The following is a 17,771-nucleotide window of genomic DNA, read 5'->3' as shown; positions in this document are numbered from 1 at the left end:
TTTTATTTTCCACCTTGCAGGTGTCAAAATGATATGAAACTTTAAATCTAGCCTCATAAAAATAATTCTGACTTATCCTCCAGTTTTCATAATTTTCTTAGACTGCATTTTCTGCTAATTTATCTGTCCCGTTTCCAACAGAAAATTCTAAATCTTTTGTTTTCATTCTGATTTCAGCACAAATCATTTCTGACTTATGTTTTACTTTTCTAAATCCAATAAAAATAGTTTCTCACACTATTTTTATTTATTTTTATTTTTATACCAAAATCTGGTATGTTACATGCAAATTGATTAGTGGACAACTCTTATCCAACACTTCTCAAGCAAATTGCAATAATCGATCTCTAAATCCTGTAGGCCTCACCGGACATATATTTGCCTCATTCCTTAGTTAAGTCTGACCTTCCGTTTAAACGCGTAGGCAAAGCCATCATTGGGTCCCTCACCTGATAGATATTGGGCCCAACTCCATCTTTACTCCACAGCATCTTATACTAACAGAGTGGTTGCACCTTTCCGATGCAACTGACCACTATAACCAGTCGTGCCATTCAACACCAGAAAAACGCCCGCACTACTACAACGGCGAAAGAATGCTCGACTTAATATTTATGAGGAGATTAAAATTTAGGTCTCAAAATTCTATTTTATTTATTTACAGCTAATGCAAATAAAAAAATCTGCACATGAAAACATAATGTAACTCGTGATTATCATAGATCTAAAAAGTGGATTCGGGTGTTAGAAAATTACGTACGGTAAAATTACAGCGGAAAAAGAAATCAAACAAATTTAATTTTTAAAATTCAAAGTCAGGTCTCTAAAATCACTCAAACAGGATCTTTCATGTTGTTTAAGATTAAAGGAGAAAAGAAAAATCTAATCTTCAACTTTGCACGGGTAGATCTTCACCGCAATATAATGATCGTGGAATTAGTTCTCTTAAAGCCACACAAGCATCTTGCCTCTATAAGTATCCACACGAGATTGGCGATCTGATCGATGTCCTCACCGAGGTGTCAGCTCCCGTGCAAAGGACGTCTTTTTTTGCTGGAAAATCAAAAAGAAGAAGAGAGAGAGATGGCGGCTAGATTTTCTAAAACTCCCGTATCTTATAAAGAGGGATATAATTAATCCATTATATAATAATATAATGGGTTAATTTCATACAGGTCCCTGAAAACATAGTGAATGACAAATATATCCCTACAAAGTTTAACTTTTATATGTTGTCCCTACAAAAGTTCTAATATTTTCAAATATGTCCCTCTAGTTTATTACCGTCAGAGAACTGTTTATATTTTCAATTTTGCCATCACAAATATGTCCCTCCGAAAGCCATAACAGTATAATATTAGGGACAAAAATGTCAAAAATTAACCAAGTTTTAGTATTTAACCTATGGTTAACTAAATTTTTCTAACGGATTCTAACGGTAGGCATATATTTGAAAACATCAGGATTTTTGCAGGGACAACATATGAAAGTTGAACTTTATAGGGATATATTTGTCATTCAGTATATTTGCAAGGACCTGTATGAAATCAATCCTAATATTATCATTATCATTAAGGATAAGAATAAATCTAGATTTATTTTTATCTTTTTCTTAATTGGTTCAATCGATTAAATCCTAATTTAAATCAACTTGAACTCAATCGTTATTTGATCAAATCAAATTAATAATGCAACATTTGCACATAAGTCCTCTTACAACTGAATAACTATTTGTAGGTCCTTACTAGTAGCATTTGTACTTTAATACCACTAATTTGTAACCATTATAGATTAGTCCAATTATCAACAGATTAACAATTAGGTCATCCGGCGATTCAAAAATCACGATCCAGCTATTTGATTAGTCACAACCTCCTATGTGTGTGACCCTATAGGTTCTATTCCATCTGATAGTGAGATATATTTTGATCACTATCAACGATATCATTGAAACTTTTTTAAGTGGGTTGGAACAATTCCAACTCTGCCCTATAAGAATTATCAATCATTCATATAATTCTCATGAATCTCACAATCCACTAGTGACACCGAGCAGCATGTAGCGGCATTCTAGTAGAATGAAATACTGAACCTCTTGGAGCAGTTATCGTGTGATACCGTCCTTCTATCATGAGTCCCGACTAAACGGAGGTCATAGAATAGCTCATCAAACCCCATCGTCTATCATATGTTAAATTTATTCGACTCGAGTTTTTAATATCGGAAATCTTTTTTCGCTATTAACTCTGCCCTAGCCAAGATTTTCTAAACTCTGTCTGGTAAATCACATAGGACTAACGCCTCTATCTACCCAGAGAGATAGATTCTATATAGGTACACACCCTATTCCTACAATGAACCTACTGCAGCAAACACACACCACAAGAATTCGAATGGCTAGGGACAAGTGTATGTACAATCAGACTACAGTAATCTTATTATGAATAGCCGAGGCATCGCAGTTCAAAGGACCATCACATTACTGCAATATTGAGTAAGTCACCGACGAGTGAGTAGACATCCAAGTGACTTCTCACGTTGGTCACGCTCGGTACCTTTGTTTGCTAACAACCATCTACATATTCGCTCCAGTGTCCCCACACCGTTGACTCGAGACTCGTCTACCCAAAAAGGGAAGCGACCTATGCACCAATCTTATCGGATCAACCACCGTCCCCATGATGATCCATCAATCACCTATTCGCTCCCAAACTAAGACGTCCTAAGATGGTTTTAGATAAACAATCGAGCTTGGTGACCCTGTAATATCCTGATCCACTCTCAAATCCGATGATAAACGTGCTCTGAGAATCTCATGATGGAGATGATGGAATCCTCAAATTGAATCGAGGGTAGGTGAAATAAAAGAAGATCCAGAAGAGAAAGGAAAATGAAGAGAAAGGGGAGAAGAAGGAGACGGAGAGAATATTGGAGAAGAAAATAGTGATTCTATTCCATAAATCCTCTTACATTTGCCCCTTTTCTATTTATACCTATTACATAAGGACTAATATGCAATTTCATAAAGACTAAAGGATAATAAAAAAATAGAATATCCCAATGGGTCTCCCGGGCTCTCAATCTGCTACTGGGCTGGATCTCCTCTCTAGGTAGGCTCCTCGCATGGGCTTGAGTTGGACAACTCGGTGAACAATCCTCAGTCCAGCACAGCTGATCCAACCCGATCCCTGACAATCCGACTCGCTACCACTACTTATACTGCTTCATTCCCCAGAACACTCCTGAATCTATCTCCCTACATCCCTTTTCTCTTTTTCGGCCTCCCACGTTTGCCCTAATCCTTCATGCTCCTCTCCATTACAATCCCTCCCTCTTCAAAATGATCCTTGTCCTCTGGTGGCTGAGACAGGCCTTCCCTCTGGTGGACTCTTCTTTAGCAATGATACATGGAAGACAGGATGTACCTTTGACCCCTTCGGTAGACGCAACCGATAAGCTACTGGCCCTTCTTCAGGATCTCAAAGGGCCCGAAGTAGCAAGACGATAATTTGAGATTCCTACGCACTACCACCATTTGTTGACAGTAAGGATGTAGCTTTAGGTAGACCAAGTTGTCGACTTTAAACTCTCGGCAAACTACTTCATCCTATTTTGAGCCCTCAAAAGGTTGTCTCTTAACCCTCTTGTCATTTTTACCCTCTTTTTAGCCTATTCTGTGACCTCGCCCAATGAATCCTGTCTAAGATTAGCTATCAAATAGCTTCGGGGTGGGTTCCCATACAAGGCCTGGTAGGGAGTCATTCCGAGCGAGGTTTGATAGTTTGAGTTGTACCACCACTCCATGTGCGTGATCCATTTATTCCACCTTTGGGGGTGTTGGAAACACATACATTAGAGATAGGTCTCTAGACATCGGTTAAACCTCTCTATTTGTCCGTCAGTCTAGGGATGGTAGGCTGAGCTCATGTGTAGTTTGGTTCTTAGTATCTTGAGTAGCTCCAGCCATCTTTCGCTTGTAAAGATCCTATCCCTATCAGAAATGATTCTTTTTAGGTAGCCCATGCAGTCTGTACGCTGTGACAAAAAAAGCTCTGGCCACTTCCGAAACCGCGTAGGGGTGAGTAAGAGAAATGAAATGGGCGTACTTAGTGAATCGATCAATTACCACCATTGTGGAGTCCTTTCCTTTGGACCTTGGTAGCCTTTCTATGAAGTCCATGCTCACTTCACTCTATGCTTGTTTGGGAACCGGTATCAGTTGTAGTAATCCGGCGTAGGGTTGACCATCGGATTTGTTTTGTATGCATACCGTACAACTCCTCACCATTTTCTCCACATCGCTTTTGAGCCCTGGCAAGTAGAACATTCGCTTGATCTTTCTATATGTGTGTTGCTGTTCCAAGTGGCCCCCTAGAGATGAATTATGCATTTGGCTAAGTAGTTTCTGCCTGATCTCTCCTTCCGATCCTATGTACAGCCTTCCTTTGTATCGCAATAGCTCCTATGCATAGGTGTATTCTCCTTTGGGGTTGGCTGTAATATTAATTGAGCTATCAATCTCTGGAACTCTTCGTCTTGCTGGAAACTATTTGTTACCTTTACTATCCAAGTCGGGATAACTACCGAATAGCCTTGCTGCTATTTTCTTCAAGTCCCCTGCGCGATAATGCATCCGCCACCCTATTCATTCTTCCCTTCTTATATTGTATTACATAATAAAGCCCCATCAGCTTAAGCATCCCTTTTTGTTGAGTAGTATGGATTCTTTGCTCTATTAAGTGTTTTAGACTCTTATGGTCCGTTCTGATGATGAACTGCTTCATACTTAAATAGTGTCGCCACTTAGATACTACCATGAGTATAGCAAGAAATTCCTTTTCGTATATGGACAACCCAAAGTTCTTCTTGCTAATGACCTTACTGAGATAGGCCACGGGATACCTTTCTAAGTCAATATAGCCCCTATTCCTTGGTTGCAAGTATCTACCTCCATCATAAATGGCTTGGAGTAGTCGGGCATAGCGAGCTCGAGGGCCTTTGTCATTATCTCCTTCAACTTATCAAAGGCTTTTTGCGCTTTAGCTATCTAGTGAAAGCTATTCATCTTCAAAAGTTTAGTGAGGGGTTTACTTATAGCTCCATATCCTTTGACAAATTTTCGGTAGCACCCAGCGAGGCCTAGAAATCCCCTCAACCCTTTAATTGACACCAGCATAGGCCATTGCCGCATAGCTGCCACCTTGCTTGGGTCTGTAGCCACCCCCTGCTGAGTGATGATGTGTCCTAGGTACTCAACTTGCTCCTCGCCAAAAAAGCACTTAGATTTTTTTGCAAACAATCGCTTCTCCCTTAGTATCCTCAACACCTCCTCCAAATGGATAGCATGATCGTCTAGTGTCGTACTATATACCATTATATCGTCGAAAAAAAACCAAAACATACCTTCAGAGTAGTGGAGCAAACACCTTATTCATGATCGATTGAAAGGTCGTTAATACATTGGAGATCCAAAGGGCATGACTCTAAACTCATGGTGGCCCATATGGGTTCTAAAGGCTATCTTCGGAATGTCGCCTACGCACATTCGTACTTGATGATATCCAGACCGCAAGTCAATTTTGGAAAAATTTCTTGAACCACCTAGTTCATCGAGCAAATAGTCGATTATAGGTATCGAGTATTTATTCTTAATTGTGAGTTTGTTAAGCTGATGATAATCTAAGCAAAACCTCCAACTTTCATCTTTTTTTTTTTTTACTAACAGCACAGGGAAGGCGTATGGGCTGTTACTGGGTCGAATCACTCCAGTTTCCAGCATCTCTCTAATCAGTTTCTCTATCTCATTCTTCTGCTCCCATGTATATCGATAGGGTCTGATATTAACTGGTTGTGCCTCTTCCTACAAGTGTATTTTGTGATCTTGCGGCCTAATGGGAGATAACCTTTGCAGCTTCTGAAACACATCATTGAATTTCTGCAAGATATCCCTTATTTGGTTAGGTACCCTATCATGTTTCTCCTCTTCTAGGCTAATCCATTGAGCTACCGAACAGCACTGGCCCTCTAGATACTCTTGGTGCCATTGTCTAACTATGAGTTCCTTGAACTTGGCCTTCTCTGTCATCCCTTTGAGCTCCACTGTAAGGAAGTGAAGTCTCGAAATCCGAGAGTTGGACTTCACTCTGAATTGACTAATTGTCGAGAGGATATGCTTCGAAAAAGCCGAAGAAGTCAGAAACCCAAAAAGTGCATTGGCGAGGGCCTCAGAGAGCAAAGGAATGGAAATCTGCAACTTTGCAGATTTTCCTCTCGGGGACCAGTCCCTTGTGGGAGGGACCGGTTCCCGTAAGCCTGGGGTGCGACAGAAAATCTCTACGCACAAAGTTTGATCTCGCGGTCCGGTCCCTCGTGGGAGGACCGGTCCCTGAAGGTCCGGTCCCTCAGGCGATGACCGGTCCTCGTACGCGTGGGAAATGGATCAGGGTGTCCTGCCAGAGATCTGCTCTCGGGGACCGGTCCCTCTGGGGTAGAGACCAGTCCCCGTGTGCGTGAGAGGCAGCTGTAGGCTGCTGCCTGAAGAGCAGTGCTCTCGGGGACCGGTCCCTGGCTGGAGAGACCGGTCCCCGAGCACGAAAACTGCCCAGTCTGGGCAGTGCACTGTTTGCAAAGTTGAGGGGTTTATATGCAATTTTGGCATGAGAAGAGTGTATAGAAAGGGGATTTGGGTCTTTTCTCTCTTCTTCCTCACCCTTTCAACTCTAAACTCTCTCTCTAGAAAGAAGAAGAAGGAGAAGAAGGTGGAGAAGAAGGAGAGCAAGCAAGAGAAGACTTTGGTCATCTTCTTCTTCCTCCTCTTCACCATTGGAGATTGCTTAGAAGGTAAGCTAATGAGCTCTCTAATGGTAGATCTCTATAGAAGGGTTTTTGTTTCCTAGAAATGGTTTTGTTGGAACCCTAGCTTGCCAAATAGGTGAGTTATGCTTGAATCTAGGGATTTAGACATGGATTCTTGCATGGGTTGGGACCTAGGGCTCCAAATTGGGGTTTTTGGAAATCGATGAGATCGATCTCAATTGATGGCATCTAAACCTAATTGATAGGTGTCTAAACGCAAGGGCGAAGTCGGATTCGCGATTCGTCAAGCGGGTGAAATGATATCGGCAAAATAAGGCCGAGCGAGCTTCGTTTGACCAAGAGGGCCGAGATGACGTCGTAACAAGTGCCGAGTAGCGTTCCTAGAACCTCTACATCATCAAAAGGTGGGGGGGGTGTCCATCCCGAAACAACTGAGCTTCTTCCTATGTCCGAGTTAGAATGGTTGATCATATTTCATATATATTGTTCTTATGCATTATAGGATGTATGTATAGTTGCATTTCTATTTTCTTGCATGCATGTCTAGTTGTATAGCATTATGAACTTGACACTTAAATCTAGAATGCATGAGGATTAGGGTTCGTGACATGAGATCCTATAGTGATAAGAAAACGGTGAATTCGGACTCAATGATGAAAATTGATGACATATGAACTAGTGTATAGAAAACACTTAGAACTTGGACGAGTGGCATGTAAACAATGTTAGTAACATGACGAGTGGCATCGAAACTTAGTGTAATAGAAACACTTTTGGCATTGAGCATAGGGAATAGATGAGTTTCCCTAGTCGTGGCATATTGCATGAGAATTAGTGTAATTGAGACACTATAGCATCAAACATAGGGATAGTTAAATTCCCTAGTGTGAGTTGATTAGTGTGGTTGAGACACTTGACATGGACCTAGGGATAGGTGGATTTTCGAGTCTTTGTTAACCTAGTTGACAGGGTATCCTCAGTTGGCGAGGATTGGATCATACTCACATAGTCTGTTTTGGGCTTGTGATGGTCGCTCCACACAAGCAGTGCACTCCGGAGTTGTCACACGAGCGGGGTAGCTCACGAGCGGGGTAGCTCATCGGGTGGGATACGAGCGGGGTAGCTCCTCACCCTTTGGACTGGGACGTGAGTTGGGGCGAAGGGCGGGGTAGCCCTTCCCCTATGAGAATTGAGCGGGGCGGCTCATTACCTATGAGATTAGAGTGGGGTAGCTCTTCACCTATGGCTTTTGAGATGTGAGACGGGCGAGATAAGAGCGGGGTAGCTCCTCACCCGTGAGATTTGAGATATCAGTCAGGGCGAAGAGCGAGTAACTCTTTACCTCTTCACCTACTAGATTTGTAGTGTGAGTACTTATGAGATTTGAGATCTTAGGCGGGGTAGCCTAGTGGATTGGGTAATGACATGAATAGCATAAGTGGATTTGCATTCATCCCATGATTAAACATAGTATATGATAGTGGATTGCATAACTATGTTGTATTTGTATTCATTACATTGTTGAAGCATACTAGTATGATAGTAGGCTTGTTGCTAGATGATATTCCATACATTGCTTGCATTTGATGGCATAGTATAGTATAGACGCAGTTTCATTTCTATATCTATCTATCTATCTATCTGTACCAGTTTAGACCTAGTGGAAAGATCGGCAGAGTCGGCGGCCGAACCCACTGGGAACTATATTTATATAGTTCTCACCTCATTTTGTTGCAGGGCCGAGTGCGAGCGTTCCGGGGGAGGATCGCAGTAAAAACGTAGCGCCCTAGCTAGCTAGTTGTGGCTTTCCTTTTGTACTAGAGTACCCTCGAGTACATAGGTGATATGGTTGTATTTTGGAGAGTACTCATGTATCTAGATGTTGAGATGAAAATGTATTCATTTTTGTGAGATAAAAAATGTAAATATACATACAAAGGTTGAATGTGATGTAATAGCTAGATGTATCTCTCTTTATGCACTTGTATGTATACTTGTGTTACTTGCTCTTGTTGTATAGCACTCTTTGTGCTTCTCTCCTCGTTGGATCTTGTATGTATTGAATTATCCCTGGGAAAATTCTTTGTACATGATCCTGCGGTGAGCCTTGGGCGGACAGGGGAGGTGCTGTCCGTCCGGCGTCTGTTCGACGCACCTGAACCGGACCAAATTGATAGCGGTCTCGGGGCGTGACATCCACTCTCCTTTATTCCTCGAAAATAGTGACAGTGTTCTGGGCATAATCAAACGTGACCAGCCCGTGAGTCTTTAGCCAATCAATCCTCAATATCATGCCGGATCCTTCCAATCGAATTACTCACAACACGGCAATGTATTCCTCTCCTTGCATCTTCTAAGAAAAATTGGGACATTTTAATTTGCTTAGTACCCTCTGGCCATCAGCGACGGTTATTAACAAGGGTGTGGTGGTTGTAATGGTTGCTTTTATCTCCTTAGCAGTTTGTATGTCGATGAAGCTATGCGGGTCCCTGTATCAATTGGAATTACCAAGGCCTTATCTATTGCCTCTCCTTGTATCTTTATAGCCTTATGTGGGTTTTCTGCACATAAGGCGTGGACGGACAAACCGATTTCTCTTCCTCTTCATTTTCTTATTCTTCCCTCTCAACTGGCTCCCGAAGGCTATTTTCATCATACACTTCTGTCACTTCCTGAGCAGCATTTAGGATATTGATTATTTGTTGCTTATATTGGTGCCCTGGTGAGTACTTGTCTCCACACTTGAAGCATAATCTTGCTGCTCTTCTCTGCTTTATAAGCTGTCTATTTGGGGGTGCCCTCTCAGCATTGTACTTGCTAGCGTAGTTCCTGGTGGTGTTGTTGGTCCTAGCCGACGCTACTAAGCCGTTGCCTTTCTAATTGTTGAATTGAGTTGATCCCTGATTTTTAAATAACATTTTGCTCCTCTTCATCATGGCAGCTATGCTCTGCTCCTGCAGTCTAGCTTGTTCAAGGGCTTGCGCCAGGGTACTGGGTTGTAACATTTTAACAACCATCCTTATCTCTTCCCTAAGTGCACTTAAAAAACTAGATAAAAAATAATTTGGTGTGAAGTGGGACTTAGTAGTCGGTAATCTTGATCTAAGTTCCTCAAACGATTCTTGATATTTTTCCACTATCCCATGCTATACCAACTTGTTAAATTTGTCCACTACATCTCTCAGTCCATTGGAGTCGAAACGCCTACACAAGTCCTGAGCAAAAGTTTCCTAGCACACCACCTCTTTCTCTACTAAGTAACTATGGAGCTAAGTATCTGCTCTAGGTTCCAAGTACATTGCTGCTATCTCCAATTTCTGTGGCTCTCTAATCCCATGAATCTCAAAGTATTTCTCATAATGCCTAATCCAGTTTCTAGAATTATCTCCACTGAACGTAGGGAATTCCAATCGAGGTGTAGGTAATTGATTGCAAATTTTAATATGCAAATGATATGCAACATTATCTTCTTTTGCTATAGGAATTTGGGGTGTTGGTAGGATACCTCTTTCCTCCTGAGTAATCGATGCGGAAGTCCCCTTGGATGCTGATTGCTGCTATTAATTCCACAGTAGATCCATAAGTTGCTCCGGCCTCTTTGATGAATTTGCTGTTTCACGACGCAGGGATTCATAATGTTTCTGCCCCTTTGCTTGCATAGCCTCAATCTTTCAATTTAGTTCCTCGAACTTCTGATCGTTGCCCACTGCCATCTCCTGCAACCTCTGCTCTAAGGCGTGGACGTTCTTGTTGAGCAATTTAAGCCTGGTACCCTCAGCCATGAATGCCTTACTAATAAATTTGGAGTGATTGCCTCAACTCGACCCAATGGCTCCCCCAAGTATGGCTCGCAGTAATTAATATCTGATTCCCTAGTTGTCGATCATGCTCTGGCAGAGGCAATTGTTGCTCCTAGCTAACCCTTGTATCCGAGACTCTACAACCGAAGTTGGAATCCAGAATGCAGGTTATTCGCCGCTCCTGTATCAATTCCTCGGATCTATCGATCCTCTATTAACCCTAGCTACTACCTCTCCTCCCTAGGACTGATGCTGCTTTGATAGCAATTTGCAATATTCTGATCGACCCTCAAATCCGATGATAAACTTGCTCTGAGAATCTCAGGATGGAGATGATGGAATCCTCAAATTGAATCGAGGATAGGTGAAATAAAAGAAGATCCAGAAGAGGGAAGAGGAAGAGAAGGGAGGAGAAGAGAGGAGGAGGAGAGAGATGGTTGGAGAAGAAGATAGGATTCTATCCCCCTTTTCTATTTATACCTATCACATAAGGAATACTACGCAATTTCATAAAAACTAGAGGATAGTAAAAATAAAAAATAAAAATAGAATATCCCAATGGGTCTCCCGGGTTCTCAATCTACTACCAGGCTGGATCTCCTTTCTGGGTACGCTCCTCGTATGGGCTTGAGTTGGAAGGCTCTGTGAGCAACTGTCAGTCCAGCCCAGCCAATCAGACCCGGTCCCCGACAACTCGACCCACTACCACTACTTACTACTACTTTACTCCCCAAATCCCTATCGAATCCATCTACCTACATCCCTCCTGTTTGGCCTCCCGCATTTGCCCTAATCCTTCAGGCTCCTCTTGCCATTACTGACCCCACGAGGGACCGACCCTAGCACTCGGCCGCCGTTCACTTCAGCAACAGAGCAAGTATCCGTGGCCGCCCTCGTCAAGTCAAGAGCAATAGTGACTTGTGGCCCTGATTAAGCGTATGCCGAAATATATGTTTAGAAGGATACCTATGTTCAAAAGAATATCCACATTGAGAAGTTCATAGTTATATAAAAATTACTTGTCAACTTTAGAATGGTGTGCCGATATTTGATCCGTCAACTAGTTATTTTCAGATGCTCCTCCTTACTAAATTAATTTGTCTATAGAGCTGTGTCTTTAAAATATTCACGAGGATGTGCCTTTAGAGAATGACAATGCACGATCCTGAAGAATGCCCTTTAATAGAACCAACAGCTACACTGCAAATAGTAAGGTTTGACTTGTCCTAGGAGCACAGCCAATTCTTTCGTGTCTCCTTTTTTGTCCTCCCACGCTGATTTTTAAGATACGTCTCCAATTCATACTGCATTGTACAAGATCATAATCAATTATTGTTGAATCTCCAAAATATGCACATAACTAAGAACACAAGCTTCTGTCTGGATTAAAAAACGGTTAATACACAAGCATGGTCTCTCTATGCCCCATGACTGCATTGGTTCAAGGGAAAAGGGGATCACTGATCTGCAGCCACTTCCTTAGTTTCCCCCTCTATATACTACTGTGTATAAATTATCTACTTAATTTGGATCATATTTCCATTATGTCCGTTTTCAAGAAAGAAAATTGACCACATCCAGCTCACAGATGGGCATCTTTTTCTTCGCATATGATATTGATCGTTAGTCGGCGCTGCACTAGCAAAGAAATTATAGAGTTATAGGGGAAAAATGGAGGTGGCTTGATGGGTCATTGCACGAAGATTGGCACTCTGAGGCTCCGACTCCATGAACTCTTGGAGCACATATTCTTTACTGTTTCAATCCTGCATGAAAAGAACAAAGTGAAGAGTAAGACTAGTGGAAGTCAAGTTGCCATTAAAGATAGATCTGCAAATACAAACCTGCAAATTTTACTTATTTACATATATTACTCCCTGCAAATTCTAAATTTTCTAACGAGACCTCCAATATTAGTCTCAAAACATATAACCTTGTATTTACAAAAGCTCTCCTCCTTGAAACACTTTTTGTAATATAAGAGCAACTCTCAATAAATTGGGTGACTTCCAAACATAAGGAAGTGCATTTCCAAGAGATAAATAAGAATTCCTTACATTTTACAGGGCAGCTATGTAATAGATGATCTTATAGAGAGAGATTTTAGCACTTATTAGAATACTGCATCGGACTATTTTCTTGACAAGAACTCTAGTGTGCAAGAAAGCTTGTTTTGCAGCCACAGAAACAAATGTAATTCTCAGCATGGCAGCACGGTAATGTACCTTGGCATAATCAATTGAGAAAAGAGATGTTCAATTCATTGATCCACCCTCAGCACATTGTTGGTGATGTTTCCGCTAGTTACAATCTCTCGCCGGGAATCGGTTCTCCAATTACCATCAACAATAAATTTTATCTGATATTGAATAAACAAAAGACCATCAAGCATAATATGAAAGATTCGAATTCGAATAGGGCACATATTAAAACTAGATATCACAGATGGATTGCCCACTACCAACAATTCAAAAAGCGAGATAGTCGAACACATCATAGATGAAGAAGTCATAAGTACTACTCTGCTGACAAGCTCCTGTTAAATATGGTGCCTTCTTATGAACCCATAAAGTATTTTGATAAGAAATTCTATTATTCTCTAAATTGTCTCCTTTAATTAAGAATTTGAAAGTTTTTTCGGGTGTTTTTTTGGATCTTTTCTTGGATTAACAAAAGGCGGGTGGAATTCATCATAAGGCTTTTGGTTGTGTTTTTGGAGAAGACATGAGGTGAAATCTTGTACTTTTATTTTTTTAAATGGAGGAATACATATCTCCCGCTCTCCTCGTAGATGTAGGCAATTGCCAAATCATGTAAATATTAGTCTCTTCTTTTTGTATTTATTTCTTTTATCATTCAATTTTCTCTGTTTTTGTCAATCTGTGTCAGAAGCACATGAAGAACAATCAATTGAGTTCCCAACAAGTGGAATAAGAGCATATGATGTGTGCTACAATTGATAGTCTCGGCTACCAAGTTCGAGGTCACGAAATTTGATGAAAAAGAAAATTCCGGTCTCTAGCAAAGAAGATTGAAAACCCTTCGCATTCAACGGGGCCTTCATGAGGTGCTGCTTGGAATATTGAACAAACCAGCATCAATGAGTGAAGAAGTTGGGAGAAGATTAATTTGTGGGCGATTTATATAATTATATTGCACCTGGCAAATTAAGAGATGCACAACGTAATGAATGAAGAAACTATTGTCAACATGTGGCACGAACCTAAAGAACCTATGCATGAGGAAGAGCCTCTCTAGTGTTGGAACTTTTTCTCATGGTTTACAGCTCCCTATAAACATAGTGAATTGCAAATATATCCCCACAAAGTTCAACTTTTTTATATTATCCCTGCAAAAGTCCTAATATTTTCAAATATATCCCTGCCGTTAGGATCCGTTAAAAAAATTTAGTTAACCACAGATAAAATACTTAACCATGGTTAGTCAATGAGGTAAATTGATATTTTACCCCTTTTATATTATACCTTCTCTCAATCAAAATCCTAGCAATGGGAATTCTTTTACTTCTTTCTCTTCCTCTCTCTCCTTCATGCTAGTTTCGAATTCGTAACTAGAATTTCTCCGCCCCCATTCATCCATGACGTATGCTGCTTCGCCCATGTCGAACACATGTTGCTTTCCCATTCAGTTTCCTCTTTGATTGTTTCTTATTTTGCTCAGAAGAAAAAGTTTAGGAGAAGAGTGAGAGAAGAGGTTGCAACAATGGTGAATTGAGTTAGGTTTTAAAATGGAAGAAGATGACCATTAAAAGTTTTTTGGTGGGACATATCTGCACGATTATAGCAATTGGGGCTTTTGGAGGGATATATTTGTGATAGGAAAATTGACATTTCACTTATCTGCTGTAAAAAAATAAACAGTTCTATAACGGTAACAAACCAGAGCGACAAATATAAATATATAACTTGACTTTCGCAAGAATAACATAAATTGAACTTTGTAAGGATATATTTACAATTCGCTATGTTTACAGGAAATTGTATGCAATTAACCCTTTTTTCAAATAACCCTGTAAAATTTTATAATTGGATAAATAACCCTATAAAAAATTGTTTGGTCAAATAACCCTCCTTTTGCCAAGTCTGCGCAAAAGTGGATAATTCTGTCAAGAGCAGTGAATCATTCACCGCCCTCAAGAAGACGGCGAACAATTCACCGCCTTTAAATTACCTACTAAAGCAGTGAATAGTTTACCGCCTTTTTTCCGGAGGAGAACGATTCACCGCTTTTAAGAGATTTCTCATATACCTAATTAACAAAAGATGGTATGGCAAATTCTCAATAGACACCTCAAATTCCATTCACAATTATGTTGTACGACAAATCCCTAGTAGATACCTTAAATTCTACAAGCCCAAATCCTCGGACAATGTGTCCCTAAGCCATCAAAAGCCATGACAGGCAAAGCACGAACTCCCTTAAATACCCCATTTAAGCTTTCAGAAAAATTCGTGGTCATCAACCCAAAACATCGTCCTCCATCAAATGCCCTTGCCCAATATTTTTTGAGGTATCTACTAGAAATTTGTCGTACAAAGAAATTGTGTATGGAATTTAAGGTATCTATTGGGGATTTGTGGAGTTGTCTAGAAATCTTTTAAGAGTGATGAATCATTCATTGCTTCAAGATCGGTGAATGATTCACCACTTTAATTGAAAATTTAGAAGGTGGTAAATTATTCGTCGTCTTCTTGAAGACGGTGAAAGGTTCCCCACTTTTGGCAAAAATATCCACCCTGGCACTGAGTTGGCAAAAGGAGGGTTATTTGGTCAAATAATTTTTTCACAGGGTTATTTAGCCAATCATAAAATTTTGTAGGGTTATTTGGAAAAAAAGTCCCTAATATGCTATACCTAAAGCAAAAATTGTACAAGCTATGCATGAAAAAGATACAGCAATTAAGGAACACTAGAATACGTTTAATAAGATTATTACATATTCGCTCAACACTAATATGAAAATTGATGAGAATGATAAAGCGTAGATTTTCCTCATGTTACTTCCACTGTCCTACAATCATGTAGTGACCACCATACTATACAGCAAGCAAACATTTAAGATGAAAAATGTTATGTCAACCCTCCTATCTAAGATGATCAGGATGCACTCAAATGCTGGGGAAAACGGTGCGGATATGATAAAACATAATACAGAAGGTAGAAAGGGAAGATCCAACGTAACACCCCATACTTATATTTCTTTTGTTTGGACTCCTATTCTTTTGGAATTTGGACCTTTTTGTAAATATTAATAGTTGAGGGACCTGACGGCATATTGTGTTAATTAAATCCCTAATTTCAATTCCCTCTCCTAATCGTACCACCCAGCTGCTCCCTCTCCCATGCTACACATCTCCCTCTCACGACTCGTCTTCCCTCTCGTGCCGCGCCTCTCTCCCACACGCTCACGCACGCGCACAATGCTGTTTGATCACCCTCGTCCACCTTTATCCGTGGCCGTCACCGTTGCCGCTGCAGCCGTGTTCCATGATCCTTGTCGGCATTTTTTATTCGCCATTGAGGGCATCTCCTCGTTGTTTCCATCTTTGAGAAGGTTCCTCTGTTTCCATTTTGTCTCTACACCTATTCTTGAGAGCATCCAATTTTCTTATCGATATTTGCGTGATTATGTTTGGGTGTTCTTCTCTTGATGATTAGTATTAAAATCATTCAGATCTTATTTGTAACGATCTAAAATCACTGTTGATTCTACTGTTATTTTTATCTTGTATCATCATGAATTTTAGTTGTGTGATTTTCGTACATTCTACATACTATTTGGATTGTCCTCTAGGTGTTCGATAAAATGCCTAAGAGAAAGCAAATATCGTTTTTGTTTCTAATTTTGATCCCATCAAATTGCAGATTGTAAAATTATATTACAACATCTGAAAATCCTCTTTTCGAACACTAGAACCTTTGTTTATTATTTAAAATTCCATTCATTTATCTTGCTCCTTCGAATAGTTTAACCATTAAAACTCTTCATCTTTTTGATTGATAGTTGAGTTTCGTTGGGTTTATTATTCTCAATCTCCTTCGTGCTCCCTCCCAACCTATTTGCATGTATTTATAACCGACCTCGTCAACCTATGTTAGCGTATCCGAATTTAATTGTTTGTATAAACTTTTCTCTCTAAATACTTATATTATCTTTGTAATTTTATTTTTAGTAGCTTATAGAGAATCGTAATTCTTAATTTAGGTTCTGATGATCGACTCCCTGTACATTTTCGACTGGATAGCTTCTTAGCTTATGAGCTATTTTTATAGTCAAGCGACTGAATACCCATTAGTTTTATGCAAAATAATTTAGGAAATATTCTAATTATGCGAAAATCTTTATTTTGTAGATTTTTAAAATTAAGGATTAAGCATATTATTAAACATTTCTGGAAAATGAGTTTCATCTTTGATTGATAGGTTCCTTAATAAAAGAATTTTAAAATTTGATAATCTATTCTGTAAATTAGTGGCTGGAAAAACATTTTTAAATTATAATGTCTTTCGGTGTAATGCTATGCTAATGTTGGCCATATCGACATGTATTATATTATAGAAGCTGACTTCGTCCCTATATTACGCCTTTAGGTGCCTGCGCTTATCCACGCATCTGTTCTGTATTTGTGCTTTCGAGCGCCTCTATTCTGCATATACACCTTCAAGTGCCGCTGTTTTGTATTAGCGCCTACGGGTGCCTCTGAATCTCGCCAGTGGATCACACGATATAGTTAATTACTGAAGACTTAATTTTTATTTCGTTTATTTGCTAAAAGAGAAAATACTTTGTAACTTTGAAGTCCCTGTTTGATCAGAATTTTAAATTCTGATAATTTCAGTTTTCTAAAATTTTGCAAATTAAAGACCAATCGCTTAAATTAATTTTTGTATGAAAATTTACTTCAATACTTTTGTTATTTTTTTCTTTATATGCTTAATCCGACTAATGTGATGTATGATTGCTTACCCAGTTACTATACCTAGCAAATTGGCGGGTTGGGTAACATGCGAGCAGGTCATTATACCCGTGGGTCATATGGGTATAGATAAAATTTACCAGTAAATTTTTGGGCAGCCAACGTCTTTACCGGTACCCGTCCATAGGCGGGCGGGTAGGTATGCGGGTTACCCATA

General features: G+C 40.0%; 1 protein-coding gene across 5 annotated transcripts in view; it reads right to left on the bottom strand.

Annotated features, from left to right (window-relative positions):
• The window catches only part of LOC109713977, a 100,051-nt gene continuing 82,964 nt past the window's right edge, over nucleotides 685-17,771 (bottom strand). For 3 of the 5 annotated variants that reach the window (XM_020238313.1, XM_020238315.1, XM_020238314.1), the window contains 2 exons: nucleotides 12,842-12,975; nucleotides 10,322-12,382 (listed from right to left, as the gene is read on the bottom strand). In XM_020238313.1, the coding sequence (XP_020093902.1) occupies nucleotides 12,877-12,975 (99 nt within the window). In that variant the 3' untranslated portion in view covers nucleotides 10,322-12,382; nucleotides 12,842-12,876. Of the gene's footprint in view, nucleotides 1,054-10,320; nucleotides 12,383-12,841; nucleotides 12,976-17,771 lie in introns of those variants that run through there. The other 2 variants (XR_002217229.1, XM_020238310.1) reach the window with 2 other exon arrangements.

Source organism: Ananas comosus, linkage group 8 (genome assembly GCF_001540865.1).
Source record: "Ananas comosus cultivar F153 linkage group 8, ASM154086v1, whole genome shotgun sequence".
NCBI classification, from domain to species: Eukaryota; Viridiplantae; Streptophyta; class Magnoliopsida; order Poales; family Bromeliaceae; genus Ananas; species Ananas comosus.
The sequence above is the reverse complement of the archived record's forward strand: the minus strand, read 5'-3'. Positions and strand labels throughout refer to the sequence as shown.